The sequence below is a fragment of the Solanum verrucosum genome, unplaced genomic scaffold (assembly GCF_900185275.1).
Source record: "Solanum verrucosum unplaced genomic scaffold, falcon-dt-bn FXZP01000125.1, whole genome shotgun sequence".
Taxonomy (NCBI): Eukaryota; Viridiplantae; Streptophyta; class Magnoliopsida; order Solanales; family Solanaceae; genus Solanum; species Solanum verrucosum.
Genome location: NW_026019923.1, coordinates 2524140 through 2547328, shown reverse-complemented (window position 1 = coordinate 2547328; position 23189 = coordinate 2524140). Strand labels below are relative to the sequence as shown.

Sequence of the window (23189 nt, the reverse complement as noted above, 5' to 3'; positions counted from 1 at the left end):
TCGGAAAAGTTCCAACTATTTGGAAAAGTCACAACCCTTCGAAAAGGTCACAACCTTTCATAAAAGTCACAATTTTTCATAAAAGTTGCAACTCTTCATTAAAGTCACAACTTTTCATAAAAGTCACAACTTATTATAAAAGTCACAACTCTTCATAAAAGTCGCAACTCTTCATTAAAGTCGCAACTTTTCATAAAAGTCACAACTTTTTATAAAAGTCACAATTTTTCATAAAAGTCACAACTTTTCATGAAATGGGAAGGCTAGTTTTGGAAATAAATAAATTAAAAGGGAATTCTGATTTGTGGTGGTGTCACGTAAGCGGGCCTAAGGTTCTCTTTTATATATGTACTAGGTAAATTGTCCGCGCTTCGCACGGTGGTGAACTACATCAATAATCTACTTCTGAATATTTAATAATATAAGTGTTTTCGAGTGGGTACAACCCTACGATAAATTGTCAAGAATATTTTATCCAAAAATGAAATGAAATATTTTTGTAAATCTTAAAATCAAAAATAAAATAAAATTGATTCTTAGTGTTTATGCATTTTGTTACTAATTCTACATTTTACTGTAATTATTCATCACTAAAGTCTTTAGAAAAGATATATAATTGTTTCATTGTCTATATTTGTATTTTCATAAAGTGGTACAAACATTTTATTCATCAATTGCGAGAGTTTTTCTCCTATTCAAGGCCTCTACATACAGTATCTAAATATTATACATCTTATATAATTAGTTGTGTACTTGATAAGTTGATTAAAATTTAAAAACACATCTTTTGGAGTTCAATGAAATAATGTATGTCGCTCAAATAATTTGAATTAAATTATGTCTTGACAAGTCCCTTATTCAAAATCATTCGTAGTCGATGACACTACTTTGATAGCCAAAAGGCATATTTTGTTGTTTATGTTTCGATCAATAAGGTAAAAAAAAAATAAAATTGCGACTTTTAATCTAATGTTTATAAGGAGATAATTATTTCTTTAATATTTGATTAATATGAATTCATCCTACTTTGAGGGATAATTCATTGACTCCAATCCAACATTTGAACCTCAAACTTTTGATTAAGGTTAAGTACAATACTTACCATCCCACTACATTCCTTTATTTTTTTTATGTCACTAATCGATTGAATGACTCGATAAAATAGAAAGTTGAATAACTAAAACTCCAAGGTAGTGTGGAACCACCATAACTTCTGAACACTCAAAAGTCCCTTGACATCCCATGGATATTTTAGCCACTAAAAACTCTATAAAGATCTAAGTCATTTATTTTACAAGTTTAAGAATTCTGATCTACATGACACCAATAGTCTAATGATTACATCAAACTCTGGATTAACATATCTTTACTTCAACATAATGATCAAAAGCATAAACATAAACAACAAAATTTAAAATATGTACTCAAAAAAAGCAATCAATAACATAAGCATAAATTAATGACTGTAAAAACATACAAAGATCTGTAACAATAGAATGAAACATAAAGGAAAAAATCGAGTCCACTGAATGCACATTGTCCCCTTAAGAAATTATTCCCCTCTAGTACCCGAGGTTTAAAGGAATAGATCATCTCAGGATAGAACGATTCTATTCACAAGTGTATTGATACAAAAACAATGGTGTTAGTGAGCCATTAAACAGGAGCAAAGTACATGAATATTCAATTGTGTAGAAGAAGAAGAATAAGTTCGGAATTTTTGTTGTTTTAAAATTTAAAATGAGAAGAAATCCCTCTATTTATAGACAACAAATGACAGTGTCAATAAATGCTTATTATGCCTTATCGGAAAGGTCACAACTCTTTGAAAAAGTCACAACCTTTCATAAAAGTCACAACTTTTCATAAAAGTAGCAACTCTTCATAAAAGTCACAACTTTTCATAAAAGTCGCAACTTTTCATAAAAATCGCAACTCTTCGTAAAAGCTGCAACTCTTCATAAAAGTCGCAACTCTTCGCAAAAGTCGCAACTTTTCATAAAAGTCACAACTTTTCATGAAAGAGAAGGATAATTTTGGAAATAAATAAATTAAAAGGAAATCCTGGTTTGTGGTGGAGTCACGTAGGCGGTCCTAGGGTTCTCTTTTATATATATATGTGGCCTTCTTACCAGTCTGCCTCCTTTCTCTTGATGGAATATATCAATAACCGAGCTCCAGCCTTGCTTGCGTACTTCACCGGCGCTCGCCAAATGTATTACTCATCCCGCTCCCCAAAGAGCGGTAAGGGGTCTTCTTATATATATATATATATATATATATATATATATATATATATATATATATATATATATATATAATAAAACTATTTTTTACATTATATCTCGTATGAAACATAATGACATAGATTTAGCATAAAGAAATACTCTCTCCGTCCACTTTTAATTGTCATGGTTTATTTTTTTAGAGTTAAACTATAAGAACTTCGACTAATATTTTACTATATATTTTTTTATCATATTGATTTGGAAGAAATTGCAATTTATAGTACTTTTCATATAGTTTTTGAATATCAATTTTTTTTGTTTAAAATATCGAATTAATGTAATCTAACTTAACTTTGAAAATTAGTAAAATTGACTTTCGAAAAGTGCAACATGACAATTAAAAGTTGACGGAAGGAATAAGTGTATTATTAAATAGGTATAATATATAAATGTGTCTAAAAACTTGGCCTGTTTATGTCTTTCAACTTTGGGTGTACACAATTAGTGGATTCGAAGGCTGGCCATAAATTGCCAAAACTCATAATCTTCAAATATTGGATACGTGTTTGCTGTGAACTATTACATCATTGATAAATAATGTTGACAGCAGAAATGATGGTAATCATCTTTAATGTTATTGAGAAAATTTGCAGATCTGTTCTCTTGTTTTTCTAGTATAATATGTAGTAATGATATCATTAATGATTTTGGCGGATAGATAGGGTCCCTCTACCCATAAGCAAAGGTCTCAGATTCGAGAAAAAAAAAAGATAGTTTTCCCGAAGTTTGAGGCTTCAACATGCTCAAAATTTCTATAACAATATAAATTGTTTTTCCAGTATCAACTATGAAGCTATGTGGCCAGCAGGCCCCCAGGGGCAAACCAACTCCCATATCTTCACTGTTCTATCATCACTTGCCGACGCCAAAAACCTTTTATCCTGCAAGGTTTTGACAGAAGAAAGTAAACATATTGCAGAATTTATTTGACCAAAAAAGAATCTTGTTTTTTATTTTGTTAGGGAAATAGAGGAGAAAATCAAAATACGCAAACACATAGGCCTCGAGCAATTTGTTGAAGGAAAAAAATACTTGAATAAAGGGTTGAATTAAGACAGATACCGATCAAACTGAAGGTAGTAAGCATAATAGAGTGAATTCACCCTTCTAGTCTTCGATATAAAACAACACGACTGAATATTTGAGAATAAATCAGAAGACAAACATTTCTCCTCCTTGAAAAAACCATACAACAATCATTGCAATGTCTAACATATTTGTTGTCCAAACACCATTTGTCAGCTCTAACACACATATCCTATCACCTATGTTGCTCAAACTCTTCAAAATTTCACAAGGTGTGTGTCGGATCGTCCAAAAACTATACATTTCTAGAGGGTGCTACACAGGTGAGGCAATAGTTTTGGATGGTCCAAGCAACATGGCTTATTACACATCTGTCAACAGAAATTGAGGTCAACAAATGTTCATTTCAAGGTCCAACGCTAAGAACCTTAAAGGTTGAACACGTAAAACTTAAATCCTTAATTCGCCTCTGATCAGTAACGCTCTCAGAAGTTTACAGATGATCTCATCTTCTGCTCAAAGCTTAAAGCATCTTTGCAGCATACTAATTGCTGAGTTGAAGGCAATGACAGATGAACAAGTAAATGTAAATATCCTATCACTGTGGTATTCCGGTGACTTACCCCAGAGTGCCATTTCACAGAATTTACGTTTGTTTCATGAGCCTTCTCCTTCTTCAAAAGTAGTTTAAATGTAAGCCCATCAACCTGTCATCAGACCAGTGTTATCAAAAGCAAAAAAATGCAAAAAAGCTCTAAGTTCCGTTACGTCTTTAAGCGAAAAGTGCAAACAAAGCATGGACTTCAATGAAAAGGCTCAAAGGGAGAAAAAAAATACAAATATATATGTTTAGTCCAAGACTAATAATTATAAGCATGAATGTCAAATATATGAATAAAGAAATTGAAATAAAAATTACGATGAAGTGAAATATCAATTATTTAGTGGTGCCTCTTTAGAAGAGGCTTGTTGACCAGGAAAAGTATGTCTTAGAACCCTGATGACGAGACATTTAAGTTGAGAGAGATTTGGCGAGAAGAACAAAATCAGAATCCAAGAACTGTCCTTACGCCAGGGGAGGATGCAGCTTTAAGTTACCGGGTTCATTTGAATCAAGTACTTCTGAAGTGGAGCATAAATTTATGTGTAAATGCCCATAAAAATTGCAATTACTAGTAGATATGAACCCATAAATTTAAAACATAATGGGTTCATTGCTGAGAACGTTAAAGGTTGAAACCATAGAGCTTAAATTGTAAATTGGTTTCTGTCCTAAGCAGTTAATTCTGATATTACTGTAATCTAATCTTCTCTTTCTTTTTTCTAATTTTTAAAAAAAAATAGTGAACACTGGGGCAAGTTTGTGTGTATCTCAACTAATCCACGGGCACAGCATGTCTAGCATGCAAGACAGGCAGCATTCTGCATGTCAAGGCTGGAGACGACGGGCCCACACCTAGTGGCATAGAAGAACACACCAGCTTCCTCCAGATCCCACAAGAAATTTGGGTTAATAGGAAGAGCGTTCTGGAGTACGGAGCTCAAAACTTGATTGAAAGATCCATATATTGAAGAAGCTATATAATCAATTACTAATAGTACTAGTTTTAAAGGCGCGTTGGAATTGATCCACTAGAGGATTAACATTATACACATCATAATAAGCACGAAGTACAAAACTGTATAAGGAATATAGAAGGTTTTCCAATACCTCATTGTCCGTATCCTCGATAAATACACGTATAGCGTCATCAGCTCCTGCACTCGCAAATATTTCTGGGTCCTTGTCTTCATAAGGTACAAAACGGAGTAATTCCCTAACATATTAGAATGTCCAGTGTAAGCCTGTAGGAATAGCTATAACGTACCCGATAAAAAAAGATCAAACATGAAATCTAGACAGTCAAACTAGCTATGAAACTCTCGATTCATGGAAAATAGACCGTAAATCTTAAACTGCCCCTCCCCTCCAAATACACACTTCGTAGAAAAGGAAAAACTGTCCAAATAAAGGTAATATTAAGGAGTCCAAACAGAAGGAAAAAACAGAAGAAGCATATATTAGCTTGAGCATGATAAGAAATAGATATAGAGTAGCTACCTCAACCAGTCAACTGTGAAAATTGTTGTGTCATGATATCCAGATAGAGTGCAAGCATGAGACCTAACAAGCACCAAAAGGAGATGGTAGCAAATCAGCAATTGGAAAACATAGTAATTACAACAACATACCGATTGTAGTCCCACAAAGTGGAGTCTCAGGAGGGTAGAGTGTATGCAAACCTTACCCCTACCTCAAAGATAGAGAGGTTGTTTCCAATTGACTCTCGACTCGGAAAACATAGTTATTGCTGAGTACTATTATACCAAACATAGTTTACTAAATGAATGAAGACCACTCTTTGCCTGAGGAATGACAAAATAAACAAAGCAATAAATGTGGTCTCTGAAGTGAACAAAAGTAATTGTCCATTTGAATGCATCAAGATGATGTTCAAAAGGACTTGCACCCTCCTTTCTTTTGGAAAAAATAAAAATATGTGCATTAAGATACAAAGGCTTCTTATTCCACAACAACGAAAGCACCTTTTCACTCTTTCATATACTAGGGATTTCGGGGCACCCCTGTTGTTGTCACGGAGCATGGGTTGGATGCGCGGGGATAACCCCAAAAAAAACCTTTGCTTGCTTGGAAGAATCTGGAGGCTTACATTGACCAAGGGAATAAACAGAGATGGTTTCTTAAAGCATTCTGCTCGGTAATACCAGTGGTTGCAAACATTTCAGTTTGCTAACTTAATAGAATAATTATGGAGAACAGAAAATTCCCCAGGTTTCAATATGTGACTTGGATCAGGCCTTGTGCCCTGGGGTGGGGGGGGTGGGATGGAGGAAATCGACCATTTTTCCTTGCGGCCCAGTTCCCATGTGCATGTGTGGCCAATCTACTTTTTTACTCTTTACTAGCCCACAAGAAAGATAATTGTTAATAAAGCAAAAAAAAATAGCTCTTCACAATCAATGAGGGACACTCTCCCATAGGATCACATAAATCAACTTTTAGGATTGCATTATGCTTAGGAAAATGAGGATAAGACCGGGCTTACCAAAGTTCTATAGAATGATCATCATCACTATTTTTCCAAATCTTGATGGTAAGGTCATCACTGCAAGTCAATGTAAAATTTGTTTAGTAGTGACTACAACAACTGTCCTATTTAAGATACACCCTAGACTTGAGAGTGTATATTTTAAAACGAATTCAGCAGAGAGAAAGCAATACCTGCATGATACCATTCTTCTTCTTTCTTTACTGAAAGAGAGAGACAGCACAGCAGATGTATGTTCTCTGAAAGTGTAACACCCTAGAGAATTTTCGAACTAAGACTCGAGCTGTCCTTTATGTGGAGTGAGATTTTACCGAGGAATAAAATTTCTTGAGTGTTAAGTTAAGATCCCTAGATGTAGCACATTGAGTTCCAAGAAGAGTTGAATTGGAAATAGTCATTTTGGAAAGAATCTGGAAAATTTGGCTATGGAAAAAAAGTGAGTTTTTGGTCAACTTTGAGCAGTCGTAACTCCTAGCTCAGAATGATTTAGGCGAATTTCCAGTTATTTCTGGAAAGCCCTTGGAATGATCTTTCCAACGCCGCCGAGTTTGCTTGATTCTGAGTTCGTATGAGTGAGTTATGCCCTTTGGAAGTTGGGCTGTCGGCACAGTCGCACAGTCGCACAGTGCAGTTTGTTTAGTCCGAAAATTTTAAGGGTATTTTGGTCTTTTCCCTAATAATTTCTTTGGGTTATATTGAGGTGTTAGACTGATGTTTGGATCATTTTTGTCCCATTTTAAAGAGTGAGAGTAAGAGTGAGAGTTAGGGCTTGGAAGATAAGAGAGAAAGAAGAGGAAAAGAAGAGGAGAAAGAGAAGAAGAAGCTAAGGATCGTCGTGGATTTTCATCGGGGGTGATCCCTAATCAGGTATGTGAGTCTTTAGTGTGGGTTTATCCTTCCCCCCCACATACCAAGCTCGTTTTTATGATTTGAGAAGAGATTGGATTTGTTGTTGAAGTTGTTGAAGTTGTTAGTTGTTGTTGATGTTGTTAGTTGTGTTGTTGAAGTTATTGTTGGTTGTGGGACAGGATTGGGCTGTGTATTTGAGTTGTGATCTATTGTATGTTGAGAGATTGATGATCCTTAGTGTTGGTTGGTTCATACCCCCACACACCAACTCGTTTTCAATTCCAAGAGAAGATTTATTGGTTGTTGAAGTTGTAGTGGTGTTGTGTTGAAGTTCTTGCTGATTTAGTACAGATTTCTGGCTGTGATTTTTGAGTTGAATCTATTGTATAATAAGGGTCTTTATGATTCTAAGTATTGCTGCTGAAACCTTGAGGTTGAGAGGGTTTAGAATTGGAAAGAAACAAGGGGAAAAAGAAGGATTTTTGGGGAAAAAGGGGCTGGGCTGTCGCACCTCTCCTAGTGCCAAGGACACCAATCCTTCCCTTTCATTTACCATTATTTTCATACATGTTCCTAGGTATTATACCTATGTTTCCTAGTTGTTTCCAACACTCCAAGGTACTTCTAAAAGTCAAGAACTCATCCGTAACATGTGATCAATCCAAATTTCAAATTCAAGTGAAGTTAGTTTCCAATTCAAGTGAAGTTAGATTCCAATTCAAGTGAAGTTAGTTTCTAATTCAAGTGAAGTTAGATTCCAATTCAAGTGAAGTTAGTTTCCAATTCAAGTGAAGTTAGTTTCCAATTCAAGTGAAGTTAGATTCCAATTCAAGTGAAGTTAGTTTCCAATTCAAGTGAAGTTAGATTCCAATTCAAGTGAAGTTAGTTTCCAAGTCAAGTGAAGTTAGTTTCCAAGTCAAGTGAAGTTAGAAGTTAAGCTTAGAGAAGTTAAGTAAGTCAAAGCAAGTCTTCAAACTTTTCACGAGTCTTCATTGAACGTTTTAACTTCATTCTAAGGCTTAAGTTCCAAGTTAGTATAGAGTTCCAAGTTAAGTATAGAGTTTCAAGTCGAGTGAAAAGTATTGAGTTTCAAGTCAAGTCAAAAGTTAAGAGTTTCATGTTAAGTTAAGAATTTCACATCAAGCCAAGAGTTCAAGTAAAGTAAATAGTAAAGAGTTGAGTTCATTTTCTCAAAGATATTAGGGAACTATGTATTCCCAAAGAAGTTTTAAAGAAATGTTTTTACATTTAAACAAGGTTGAAAACTGAGATTTCCAAAAGAGCCTTCGGGCTAGTTTTTGAGTAATTATCTCATATCAGCAGGAAAACATATGTTTTAAAAATATAAGAGCCAGTACATTTTTGGGAGTAGTATTGAGCACCGAATTGGGGGAGCGTTCAAAGAACCCACAGCCCCCATAGAACCATGTTAGCCACCATGGGTAGAAAATGATCATACTTTTTAGATGAATCCTTTTCAGATTAGACTAGTGGATCCATTAGGCAGTTCAGGTCTTATACCTTTGGCCGGGTATAAGATGCTCTGGCAGCGTGAGGTCGATCGCTGTATCATCACTATAGCTCTTATGTGATGGTTGTCGGTTAGAGAAACTCCCACAACAGTTATTGTATTTTTATACACAGAAATTATTGTATTTTATATACATCAGTTCATTTGTATTTCTATATATACATCTCAGGCTTATTGTATCCTTGTATACACACAGAGTTTATAGCATGTTTTAAACAGTCTTTCTTTATATCGCACTTGTTTTAAATTACCTTATATTGAAAGAAGTCAGTCAGGTTGAGTTCAGTTATTCAAGAGTCGAGTATCCTTGAGTTAAGTATCTTTGAGTTAAGTATATATCTTGAGTTGAGTATATATCTTTGAGTTGAGTATCTGTCTTTGAGTCCAGTATCTATCTTTTGAGTTGAGTAAGTTTGAGTAGTTTTGAGTATTCCTTGAGTTGAGAAAGTTTGAAAAAGAGGTAAGTTATTCAGTTTATTCCAGTGTTTCTTCTAGCCTATGTTGTTTAGATTTCCAGCTTACATACTCGTACATTCCACGTACTGAGCCATTTGGCCTGCATCTTTTTATGATGCAGACACAGGTATTCAAGATCATCAACAGGAGATTCGTTGATACATCCGGGAGTTCCAGTTAGCTATGACAAGCCTCTTTGCTTCCGGAGGATTTCATTTACCTTTCAGTTGTATCAGTTGTTAGGAGGTCGTGGGTCTTGTCCCGGCTTCCATCTTTATCAGTTAGAGGCTTCATAGATAGACAATAGAGTTTCAAAAGTCTCTTCATTTATTTTGTTAAATGTTTTGAAGACTAAAGTTTCCTTTTATGGCGAGTTGTATATATATTCTATTATCAGAGTTTTCTTTTGAGTTAAAGATTTGTAAAGTTGAGTTTATAAACTTTTTTTTCAGTTTTAAGCTCTTGTATGCTTAAGTTAGTATTCCGCTTGGAGTCAGCCAGGATGAGGGTTCGCTTGGGGACCAGCAATGGTCTTCGAGTGCCGGCCACGTCTAGGGTGTAGTCTCGGGGCGTGACAGAAAGTTCAACCATGTAGCGGTATAAGCTCCCAAACAATCTTAAACGACGTTACTGATAGCCTTCTTGGCCAAGCTTTCAAAATCAACTTATTTTGAAAAGTGTTTCTTGAAAAATTACTTTCAAAGAGTAGAAGTTTGCTTTTGCCTTTAATTATTTATTTTTTATAAAATACTTTTGTCCTACGTTGCTCGGACTCTCCAGAAAATTATAGACCACTTTTCACTGTCAATAGGATGAATGAAACACTTCACACAAAAAGTTTTTTCCAAATGAATTCAGACAATCTCTAGAACTAAAATCCGACCTATGACTATTACATGAAGCTTCCAAATAGACACACAATGGAAGGTTTTTCAGGATATAAGATACACTTATACACTACCTAGATATAACGAAATGAAAAATATACTGCAAAATAATAATTCTTACCTGTCCAAAGTGTTTTTTTTGAATTACTTTCAAAGAGTAGAAGTTTGGCTTTGCCCTTAATTATTTACTTCTTATAGAAAACTTCTGTCATACGTTGCTCGGACTCTCCAGAAAATTATAGACCACTTTTCACTGTCAGTAGGATGAATGAAACATTTCACAAAAAGTTTTTCCAAATGAATTCAGACAATCTCTAGAACTACAATCTGACCTATGACTATTATAAGAAGCCTCCAAATAGTCACACAATGGAAGATTTTTCAGTATATAAGATACACTTATACACTATCTAGACATAATAAAATGAAAAATATACCACCAAATAATAACTCTTACCTGTCAGACTCATCCAAAGTTTGAATACAACGCCAATCTAAAATGAAAAATATACCACCAAATAATAACTCTTACCTGTCAGACTCACCCAAAGTTTGAATACAACGCCAATCACCACTTTCATAATCTGCCTCTTTCCACACCTAAAATTTTCAAGAACCACTAGAGATTAGATAATATCACTGGTGAAGGATCAAATCCCACCCCCACCCCCCAAAAAGAAGAAGAAGAGGAGAAACGAGTTGACTACCAATTCTATGCCTTACATGAAATGTGGGTATGAAAAGCATGCGAGAATCCTAAGCAAATAACACATGCACACACACAAAGAATGTGAAGTTGAACCTCTCAAATATATATACCTTAATGGTGTTATCACTACTACCGGAGAATAAAAATCTTTCATCCCAATGAACTATCTTAACATCTTCTGTGTGTACTTGTAACACTGAAGTACAATCAAACTCATTTCCAGGCAAAACTTCCCATATCCAAATTGACTTATCACCTCCACATGTCGCAAGAAATTGCCCGTCCCTATTCCAGGAAACACTTCTCACTTCATTCTCATGACCCTGGACATTATCCACTTAAGAAAATAAGAAAGCAGACAGGATTTCAGTAGATTTATAACTCATTAAAGAAAATGAAAAATAAATCCTTAATATACAGGTCCATCCAAATCAATTATAAGCTAAATAAAAACAACTCCGTAGTAACAAGTTCCCTTATTCTGCTGAGTGCTGATAGATCTTTGAAGTTTATATGTAGCAATATTTACAGAGAGTTAATTTCTCTGATAGTCTCACAAAGTCATTGTACCTTTAAAGTGTAGATATGCTCATAGGCATGAACACCGACATTTTTCCAAATGGCAGTGGTGACATCAGAGCAAGCTGCTGCCAACAATTTGCTTCCCCGTGACCAGGCACACGATCTAACAGTACATGATGCCTCCAAAACAGCGTGCAAAATTTCCTTCTAAGAGTTATTACAGCACTTTTTTTATGTATAGGTTCAAATAGTCATTGTAGCTATATTTTCTTGAGCATGGAAAGAGTGCTAGAGAAGGAATAAAGAAATTACATAAAGGAAAAAAAATCTTCAACGGGGTTTACCAAATGCGTAGACAAGCTAAAAAGTGTGTATAAGTCAATTTGACTAGCTTATAAGCTGAATCATACACCCTCTAAGTTTACAAGTTTCTACTAGAAAATTGTTGAATGGAACTTGACCCTAACTCAACCCTAAAATCTAGCTCATGAGAGGAGGATTACTCAAGTCAATATAAGCAAATCACCCGTCTATTTTCCAATCAATGTGGGACTTTAACCAAATTTAACACCCTCTTCATACTCAGGTTCAACTGGAGCGTGTACTGGAAGCCCAAACAAGAATGAACCTAGCTCTAATATCATGTTAAATGGACCTTAGCCTGACTCAACCCCAAAAGTTAGCTCTTTGGACAACATTTTTTTACCACAAATGTTTATTAACAGTTTCAGCACTTCTATTTCAAACACGTAACTATTTATTTATAACATCAGATTCATCACTTTAAAATGTTTTTCAACATTTAAAACCTTATCAGTTATTTACATCAGCTAATCCAAATGATCATAAAATTGAGAAAAATGAAAAAAAAAAAAATAATAATCAAACCTTACAGACGAAAAAGCCGGAGAAGTTCTCTTCCCAGATTCGTATGGTTTTATCATCACTCCAGGATGTGATTACTGCCGGAAAACCCCATACTCCGGTATCCTCCTTCCAAGCTATCCCCAAAACCTTACCGGTATGACCTTCGAGCTTTTGAATCTCTCTCAGTTCAAAATCGTCGTAGCTGAAATTCTTCATCGCGGCGGAATTGGGGCGGCGAACTGACTGTGCTACTCAATAAATTGGGCAATTTTGATCAGATTTTGGTGATGTTTGAGTGGATTTGTACAGTGAGCTGAGAAAGGAGTACTTATTCGTTACTTAAGTGGGCCTATTTCCCAAGTTAGTTAGTTTATGTACCGACAGTTACGCCCCTATAATTTTTTCTTTATCATGATAATATATAACATATTATATTATATCTTGTAATATTAGGATAATGTGTGTGTCTACTTGTTTACATTCGCTCAAATCTGACATCGTTGATAAGCACACATTTATTTCACATAATATCTCTTAAAATAATAACGACATAGATTCAGCATAAAGAAATACATGTATTATTTTAATAGGCATAATAATACATAAGTGTGTCGTGCGCCGTCCAACTTTGGACATGCATAAATAGATACTTAAATTCATATAAAATTAAACAAGTAAACATATACAAATCAATTTCCTACATGGCAATTCGCGTGAGATTCACATAAAACGTCACATATGACATGTGTCTATTTATGCACAATTAAAGTTTGAAAATAAATACGTCAGTTGATGCCAAGCTAAACAACACATTTATATATGATTATATTATGCCTAATTAATATTGTCAAACAAACTTCCATAAAGTCGTATGTGTGATTTAATACTAGAATAAAAAAAATACTAGAACTATTTTTCTAATCCCCACTAAACTAGTATACAAAATTAAAATTAATTTTCTACCTCTAAGGTGCAAATAGATGCTACTAAAATTGATTATTATTTTTTTGTACTTTTGCCACTTGTAATTCTTCATTTCTTCCTTCTCTTCTTTGCATCTTTAGAATTTCTACTCTTTGTTGCAATTCATTTTGTATTTTATTTTTGAAGGTGAATTTGACGTAACTGCTAAAGTTGTTGACGCGTAAAGTTAGATCAAAACTCACAGGCCAAGCTTAGTGAACCGGGCTGCCCTCTTATTTGTACTGTATATAATTTTAATTAAGCTCCAAATGCCATCTGCACACCAACTGTTTGTTATAATGCCTAGATGACGAATTTCAAAATAAAATTGAGAGAACTTTCAGTATTTCACATCTGTAGCTTCTCAGAATGTTTCATAGGCGAGTTACGTCAGTCTTAAATCTTCGTGGGAATGCGATATTATCCACTGTGAAGGAGCTGGGCAATGTTGGTCCATTGTATTCAACTGTATCAGCCATGGAAGCTCTACCAAGAAAGCTGAAAAAGGCTGAAAAAAAACCATGGGTGACGAGTGTTAATGAGCTTAAGCGGAGAGCAAGATATGACAAGCAAGAGAGAAGGGTGGTACGTGAAGTTGCACTGCAGCCACCGGAAAATGGGCTATTAGTTGAAAAGCTAATCCCTGTTGCTCATCATGTGTTAGCTTCAAGAGCTCAGTTGTTAGCTTGTGTTTCAAGGATTTCGGAGGAAATTCCTATTTATTTTTGCAGGTAAGATTCATTTTGCATCCAAAAGTTGCTCGGACTCTTCAAAATTGTTGTATCGGTGTTGGATCTTTTAAATATACACTACTTTTTGGAGGATCCAACACACACCCGTTAACAATTTTGAAGAGTTGAGCAACATAGCAATCTTGCACTTAAGCAAACTTTGTTGCAACTAATCATATGTAAAAGAGTAAATGGTCAAAAACACACCTAAACTATCACTTTTTTGCTAGTTTCACACTCCAATTATAATTTTCTTACCATGTTCCCTTTCCTATTTGAACTATCACAATTTGTATATTAAAACACACCTTGAAGTTGGCTAGGCCAACTATCAGTTGTTCCCTTTTCCTATTTGAACTTTCATCATATACTCAACTAGGTGTGTTTCAACATATAGATCGTCATAGTTCAGCTAGGAAAGGGGAGTATCTAATAGTTGGGATGTGAAACTATCAGGAAAATGATAGTTCAGTGTATTTTGACCATTACTCTGTATAATGGAACTAGGTTTTAGTAGAACAGAAGCATGGAAAAAATATGGCGAATTTTTGCTGCTAAGGTTATGTGGTGGAGCATAACTTTTGTGGAGTAAAGCCAGTTTGAAGTCCCAATAAAGGAGTAGGGTTGTGGTAATTGAGGATTAGCTTAATAATAGTCGAATATGATATTCATTTTACTTATTCTTAGGCAGACTTAGCTAAGATCATAACACGATAGAAGTAATGATCCTTGTAGGTGGTATCAACTAATTCAGATTAAACTTGTTATCAAGGTAAGAAATTAGTGCAAGATTAAGAACCCAATTTTGCTATAGAAGGCAAATTATTTAGTAGGGAGTAGAACAATAGTTTGTTGAAGCTGGAAAAAAAAAAAACATGTGAAGTTGAAGTTAGAATATTTGTGTTTTTACATGAATTTAACTTGGAAAAATTGTTGAAGTATAGTGAGTAAAATCGATTAATTGTTATACTTCTATAGTTCTATAACAAGTTTTCAACTTCAAATTCTCTATTTCAAGTTGAAGTTTGAAATAATGAATCAAATTGCAAGTAAACATTGATTTGCAAATAATATATCAAGTTAAGTTGGAATAATGAAATAATTAGTGGGGACAAATGTAAGTATTGGAATGAATTAGACTTGACTAGAACACAACAGATATAGAAGATTCATATAGCTGACTCCTGCTGATTTGGAGTCGAGGCCTTGTTAATTGATGGAAGATTGACTATATAGCAACTCATTATGAAATTCAACTGTTAAAATTGTCGAGCAAGCAGGTCTATGTTGTGATCTCTGTTCTTTTGTGCAGCTTATGTACCGAAGTTCATGTTGGTCATCCACCACATAAGATCAGAACTTGCAATGTTAGCGGCAGTCAGAAGAACAAAGAGCATACATGGCAAAGAGGGGGCGTAGATCATGTATTACCTGTTGTACAATCTTTTCATCTCTATGACAGGTTAGGAAGAGCTGTTTCACATAATGAGCGACTTGAAGTTGATCGAATCCCAGCCCTTGTAGAATTATGCATTCAGGCTGGTGTGGACTTACCTGAGTACCCAACCCAAAGAAGGAAGTTCCCCATTTACCGGGTTGCTGGAAAACTCATAGATTTTGAGAAGAGGTTTCCCAAGGATGATTTGTTCGGGAAGGACATAGAAACTTTTAGGTCTAAGGAAACTATTAAGAAGCCCATCGGAGATAGAAATTATTTGAATTTACCCTATGATGACATAAAAGGTTTGTCTTTATGTTACTACAATGTTTTCACTTATAATTGTTAAGTCATTTTTCAATGTGCATTTTCCTTTTCAAATACATCAATTTCCTCTCTAGAGCTTCAAGCTATGTTGCTTGGAGTTTCCAAAATTGTTGCCGCACCTGTGTCGGGCTCTCCAAAATGCACAACTTTTAGAGTATCTGACACAACTTGTCGACATTTTTGAAAAGTCTAAGCATCATGACTTAAAAGTATGTAAAAAAGAGTTATTTCTTATGGTACGACAAACCTTCTAGTTTGATTTTCCACTACTTACTTATCACTTCTCCAGGATTCGCCATGCGAGGAATGGAAGCTTGGGAGATTATGCGTACTGGAGCTATACAGCTCATGAAAACGTATGGCGTTCAAACATGTGGATATTGTCCTGAGTTGCAAGTCGGGCCAAAGGGTCATAGGGTTAGGCAATGTCAAGCCTTCAAGCACCAGATGAGGGATGGACAGCATGCTTGGCAAGAGGCAACAATAGATGATCTTCTCTCCACTGTATATGTTTGGCATGTCCAAAACCCGCATGCTGGTGACGTTTTGGTAGATTCTATGAAGAGGTATTACGGAAAGTTACCTGCAGTCGTGGAACTGTTTAGTCAAGTTGGAGCACAGGTCGGAGATGATTACTATCACATGATGAGAGATGATGTTGTAGTTCCTGGACTAGATGAAGAAAAATTAGTTGTATAAAGCTCTGAAATGCTGCCAACATATTGGCAGAGTAGAATCAACATTAGACCGGGGACGTTGTTTCCTTGGTTTGATTTCTGCTAGTGAGGATTACCCAAGACTATATCGTTGCCAGAGCTCGTTTGTTGTTAGGGTAATCTACGCAGATTCTGGCAGTTGAAACTTCAACTTCATGTTGAGATATATCCAACTTTTCTTGCCTTTAAAATTAGGACAATGTATAGAAGGTACTATTATTAGGAAAAGTAAACAATAGTTTCACATCAACCTTTTAAGATGTTTTGAATGCATGTCATTTTGTGTCTATATAAGCATGCCATTAAGGATAAAATGTGAATTTTAATGTTGATGTCTTTTATAAAACGGACTATGAGGAAATAGTGCCACAGAACTCACTTTGTGCATAACCCAAGTGTGCCGCTTTCATTCAATAAGCACAACAAAATCCAAGTAAATAGATGCTCATATTTTTCTGGAGAAGAGTTTCACAAACCATTGCTTCTAACATTCATTATTTACAGAGATGTCACACTTTAAGGTATGTATATATATGCCTTACAGGGTGATCTTCTGCAACTAAACTCAGATGAAGAAACATCATATTTTTACCAATCAACCAGCCACGAAAAATGTCAAACGATTACAACATTGTAAATAAGGCAGAAACTTCAAAGAGCTGTTTTAAAATCCAAAATAGGTATAAAAATTAGATCTTTGAGGCAAAGCTGATGCCCTCCTGTGCCAATTGATCCAAGGTAGCAGGGGGTTGGACTTTTGCGACTTTAGCAATTGCCTTGTTCTCTTCAGGTGACCCACTCTCGAGGAATGCACCAACGATCTTTCCATCTTTGATCCAGTATTGTCCAAACTTGTGAGTTGCAGAGTTGGGATCAGCGTCCCCAAAGAGCACTGTTTCACCCACATTATCACCGTAGAATTGCCAAGACAAATCGAATGCACGGGAATAGAAGTATGGAAGGTAGTCATATTCATCGACAGACTTCCCTTGCTCACTGGCAAATATTGCCTGCACCAGCAACAATGTAACATTAGCATTTTTACTTCATAAGAAGATGTGGAGTTTGAGAATTTGTAACTACATTTGACCGAGTTGATTGACAGAGTAGAAAGACACTAGCAAACTGCAGAAAGCTGTTCTAAGAAGTCACACAGTGGAAGCAAAAGATAACCTGTGTGAGTGTAACTTAACGTTGTATTGTTACAAATTTGTACTCATACCAGGATATAAACAATCAGTAGGCATGTAGAGTTGCGATAGTTTTCAGTATTTGAACACCCTAATCTGCATGTGTAGTGTGCTTCAAATATCCAGTTTATATCACGACTCATGAGAGCAATCATAGTTGACCAGTAAAGAATTAACATATTATAAGCAGGATGACGATATAAAACTTTCATATCAACTCTGGATAGCATCAGGGAGCTGTCACATACCTTGACAGCCTGCTCAGCAGATTTGCGAGAATGATCAACATGTTCAACTCTTCTAATCTCATTGTACATTTTCAAAGGAAAAGTGGCAACATCACCTACAGCATATACATCAGGTACGCTTGTTTTGAAGAATGCATCTGTCTGCAAATAAAAGCCTTGGCGTAAGTACAGGAATAAAGTAATTTTGAATGGAACATGACACAATCCATTGTAATTCTGATACATACGAGAAACAGACAGCTTATAGCTTGACAAGAACACACAGTTTTAGTTCAACAAGGAAACTATGATGTTTCCTTAACAACAAGTTCAAGGATTTCCACTATTTGATACAATTTCTCTTTCTCATGTGCGATTAGTTTATTTCTTTGTATTGACTAAAGTAGCACAAGAATTGCTGGAATCCATTGGCTGTTCCTTCAACAAATCATCCCAGTTGCTCTCATCTATTTTTGAAGTTTATACTGAACTATTTAATTTATTTTGGTACATTATACTGGAAATTCAAAGGTTTAACCATGACAATGACAAAATTATCAAAAAGCACACAAGCCAGAACATATTAGAAAGATGAGCACTGAACAGTGAGCACACACCTTAATTCCACCCTTCTCCTCTTCAACTTGCCCTTTGAATAGAGTCGTGAGTGGTTTTGCTCCAACTCCTACGACTACTATGTCAGCTTCCAAAACTCTGCCATCTTTAAGTTTGACTTCCTTCACCTGCAAATTGGAAACAAGAATGTAGTGAGGTAATGCTCTAAAGTTCAACCAGATTTCTCAAAATGGTGCAGTCTTGAGAAAAACCTCTCCATTTGGATGGGTATCAAACCCAACAGCCACTGTACCCTTGATAATATTGACTCCCTTGTTTTGATAATAACCTTCATAGAATGCAGCTATCCCCTCTGTGAAAAGCCGAGGCACTGGAAAAGCATATGGATTACAGTAAGATAACAATACAATTAAGCAGGACAATATATTCTCCATAACTGACTACCATGAAACAGTTTTAACGTTTCATGCTATGCATGCAGTGTGCAAACTATAAGCAATTTACTTACTGCACCATGGTTCTGGGTAAACCATATTGACTTCAATGTTGTTCAGTCTCAGTACAGCACTAAGCTCGAGACCGATGTACCCTCCCCCAACAATAACAGCTTTACCATGTTTCTTAGCTTTTAATGCTTCCACAAGTTGATCAGCATCATCAATTTCTCTCAAGTAAAAGATGTTCTTGGAATCAGCACCTTGTACACCAAAATCTGACAACTTCAAAACCTGAACAGACACAAACAATAAATTAATCTAATGACCAAAGAAAAATTTAAAATTAAACAACACAACCACATTTCCAAGAGACTCACGGTGGATCCTGTTGCAATAACAAGTGTTTGATATTTAAAAGATTCCCCAGCTGCACTAACAAGAGTCTTTGAAGCAAGATCTGCTTTCACTATTTCAGTACTCAGGATCAACGAGATGCCTGCAAGATGAGCCATGTGATTCATAAAAGATGTGTCTTCAACCATATATACCACCATATGTAAAGTTAACAGAAGTCATGCATGGCCATATGTCTGCAAATAATTGCTTAAACACAAAGACTATTACCTTTCTCTGCATACCACTCAGGAAGCTGTCTCTCTCCTCCACTTCCAACACACACATGAAACCCTGGGAGTCTAGCAGCTCCTGGTAGATAAACGGATATGTGTTAGGGAAAAGATTTTATGATACCAGGTCAATTTCAAATGTTTAAAAAGTACAGCAGCTTTTTGACTTAGCAATTTGTGCCAAAACCACATGAGATGACATTCTGTATAATAAATCATGCTCAAATTGTGTTTCTTTTTTTAAATTTTTTTTTTCTTTGCTAGAGGAGAAGCAATGACCATTCTACAAGAAAAGTTGAGATACATTTTCAAATGTGTGTGCAAGGACTTTAACTACAAAGAAAGATGATATGCATTTTCTATAATACGACTTGTATTCAAGTCCACATCCACACTACCACTTACGGAAGTCAAAATTAACTATCCAAGGAAAAAAGAAGACTTGCCTTCAGGAAAAAGGTATGCCTTGCTAAGTGCAGGACGTTCATAAGGAGCCACCTGAGGTAGAAAAAAACATTTTTAGCAATCAGATCAAATCTAACATTATTTTCCTGAAAGAAGGAAAGATTGTTAGATGTAAAATTTAGGCAGGCTGGGCAGGAAAGAATGGACATAAGAGTAGATAAGTTGCAAAAAAAAAAAAAATCAACCAAAGAGAGAGAAAGATAGGCATAGCCTAACACACTAGGGACAACAGAGGTGTGATCAGAACTCGTTTTGCGAAGAAGATTAGTACAAATTTACAAGCAAATGGTAGAGTACCAAGACACTTTTCCTATCCAAATAGACAAGAATATATCAAATGGAATTTAACAATCTTGTATATTAGCTAAGGAATCATCAATGAATACTTTCTGGGAATTTACAAGTATAAGCTGATGAAAAATTAGCTTATAACATCAACAACAGAACTTAGAGATTCTTATATAAATCCAGAGACCAATGATACGATATTTACAGAAAACAAAACAAATGCTCCCTTCTCCAAAATGAAGTCCACACAAGCAGCAATGCAACTATGATTTAAAATTAAATTAGTGAAGGCAAGAAAGCAGTACAAAATACTTACTGCCTCTTTGGAAATAATAGCCAGTTCCCCAGGATTAACTCCCTGTTTTGCAAATTCTCTAGCAGCATACCCCTGCAAATGCAACAAACTTGTTAAATTCATTTACGACCATGAATTCAAAAAATTTGAATGCATAAACAACAAGTTTGTTCCTACAAGATTTCAGAAACAAAACTATAATCCTTTATTTCAGCTAGTTCCTAATAAACTTTTTTCCACATCCTAGGGGAAAAGGTAACTGTAGCCCTCTTTGTCAATACCAGGAAAAAAAGAAACGTACAGTTACAGTAAATGCAATAAGGAATCTTCTATACAAAACAGAGAAATAATTTGGGGGAGAAGTAGCAATACATATTATCTCTAATAGAATCCTAATCATTAGTTATCCCAAATAAGAGGAATGACAAATTAGGAAACTTATATGCCAATTACAATATTCTAATGAAAGATTTAGAGTTCAGTACCCAACCATTCGAAGATATCTACAATTTCTAAGCCAAAGGACAAAATAGAGGAAACTGGGATACTTTAACTCATCAAATCACATTTAATTTTGTGTCAACTGGTTCTAACCATCCAAAGTAAATAGAAATAAGTATGCCATGATCTCTTGCTCCCAATATCTCAACAAGACAACTAGTAGGTTCTACATTTTCAAATCACTTCGTACTCAAACCCTCCAAACTCCATTTCAAAGTCACTCATTCCAACAATAAAGCCAAAACAATGAAGATATAAGATTACCTACAACAACACTCTAGCTATCACTCTCCAAAATCTAAAAATTGACATGAAAAATAAAGTAACACAAACACACACACAAGGATGTATACAAGCATGAGTATCCGTCTCTATATTTATTATCACTTCGTATTAAAAGCATCTATGATCTAACTCCATTCCTAAGCAAATCAACCATTCCACAGCAGATTGAAACACTGAATGGAGATAATTCTCGCTTTCAAACTTCATAATCTAACAGTTGACTATCAAAATATTAAGTAAAACTAAAAATACATGAATTTATGTTTGTGCAGAACCGTGCACCACACGATTTCTCAGTTATCAGAAAACAATAAAACTACTCCTATATCTTATAGTTATCAGTGTATTTGTGTACAGATGCAGAAACCAAAACGTCATTTCACTATGCTAACTTTCAGATCTACTGTGCACTATATACCACATCAAATAATTCTCACCGGAAAAATCATCCAAAAAAAAACTAGCATACGAATTCCGCAATTTCGAACTCAAATCAAACATGTCAGCTCAAAAATTAAAGTCTATTGATAAAAAAAACTCAAAAATTAAAGCTAAATTTGATGATCGATACTCACAGCAGAAACACCGCCACCGACGATCACATATTTGAATGATTTCTCCGCCATTGATGAACTTTCACAGGGGAATATAGTTAGAGCTTTTTGTGAAGATGAAAAAAAAAGTTTTGTTAAGAGAAATGATGAATGTGGACTGATATTTTATAATGGATACAATTTTTGATTGGCTAAAATGGGAAGGAAAAAAAAAGATAATAAGACGAGGAAAGTCGTCAATAACGAACGTACACGTGGCACGTTATATGCCGATTGATTTGCTGACTGTACAGTTGCCACGACCGTTGAGAGAAGATCAAGTCAAATTGGAAATGTGATTTATTACATAACAATAATAATAGTATCATTTTATTTTATAATATGCAATTAAAGAATTTTTTCTTAATATAAATTAATACAAGATATTAATGGCAATAAAATGAATATTTTTTCGAATAAAATATTATAATCTTTAATGAATTAACAATTAACTTTGGTTCTTATCTACCTTTAATGCTCAATTTTTTTATCATGAGAATAGCATGATTAATGTCTATTCAAAAAGTGTTTTTATATAATAGTAATATAATCGTGTAATCTCATAAATCTTATTTTTATGAGATAGAAAAATTGTTTTTTTATAGATTATTGGTATTTTTCTGAAAATTAATAAAGTAAACAAGTGGGAATTATTTATTTATTTTTGGCCTTGAAGTGGGAATTTAATTGATGAGAAGTGCTCTTTTCTTTTCTTTTTTTTAAGTTAATTGCTCTGTGGGTTTATTTTCAATTCAATGAGGTTTGACACTTGTCTTTTACTTATTTATTTTTTTTAGAAAAGTCATAATCATTGACGTCATTGCTGAGACAAAACAATTGTACTATAAAGGAAATAGCCAAGTGTGAAAAGTATTTTTTTTCCTTTTAATTTTGGGAGAGAAAGTGTGAAAGGTATCTTGGTCAAATATAACCAATTAAATATTAAAACTAAATTAATAAATTGAACCATTTTTCATTTAAGAAACTTCGAATCCACTATTGCAAAAATTTAAAAATCAACTTTTGAAGAGTTTTTGCCAAAATCATCCTTAATTTATATTGCAAAATTAAACTACATCCTTAAAGTATCATTTTTAGCAGATAATACTTTCAAGTATTTAAAAGTGAACAACTTGCATTTTTCTACTTGAATTTATCAGAAAACTAACAAATTTCACAAGAATTAAATCATTCCTTCGTAATTATTATTCTTAGATACGCCAAAAATATTATCGTGAACTTTTTCGGTAATTGAGTTTAGCATTATGCAAAGTCTTTTAATTTGA

General features: G+C 34.7%; 3 protein-coding genes across 3 annotated transcripts; 1 reads left to right on the top strand and 2 right to left on the bottom strand.

The window, feature by feature from the left end:
• Nucleotides 1-3073: 3073 nt before the first annotated feature.
• LOC125826835 (protein CIA1-like) lies at nt 3074-12468 on the bottom strand. The gene is made up of 10 exons (XM_049506181.1): nt 12267-12468; nt 11427-11582; nt 10967-11179; nt 10680-10747; nt 6598-6663; nt 6422-6481; nt 5416-5478; nt 5026-5131; nt 3938-4021; nt 3074-3169 (listed from the first exon to the last, which is right to left on the bottom strand). The coding sequence occupies exons 1-10, from the start codon at nt 12459-12461 to the stop codon at nt 3074-3076; spliced, it is 1107 nt and encodes a 368-aa protein (XP_049362138.1). The 5' UTR covers nt 12462-12468.
• A 1074-nt stretch (nt 12469-13542) lies between these two features.
• LOC125825117 (APO protein 3, mitochondrial) lies at nt 13543-16675 on the top strand. Its single transcript, XM_049504458.1, has 3 exons — nt 13543-13939; nt 15252-15682; nt 15994-16675. The coding sequence occupies exons 1-3, from the start codon at nt 13578-13580 to the stop codon at nt 16401-16403; spliced, it is 1203 nt and encodes a 400-aa protein (XP_049360415.1). The 5' UTR covers nt 13543-13577; the 3' UTR covers nt 16404-16675.
• A 211-nt stretch (nt 16676-16886) lies between these two features.
• On the bottom strand, nt 16887-21993 carry LOC125825076 (monodehydroascorbate reductase). The gene is made up of 10 exons (XM_049504423.1): nt 21886-21993; nt 20546-20617; nt 19923-19974; nt 19475-19555; nt 19228-19346; nt 18922-19141; nt 18665-18783; nt 18455-18580; nt 17859-17999; nt 16887-17430 (listed from the first exon to the last, which is right to left on the bottom strand). Exons 1-10 carry the CDS (start codon nt 21934-21936, stop codon nt 17110-17112), a joined length of 1302 nt encoding a protein of 433 aa, XP_049360380.1. The 5' UTR covers nt 21937-21993; the 3' UTR covers nt 16887-17109.
• Nucleotides 21994-23189: the final 1196 nt, after the last annotated feature.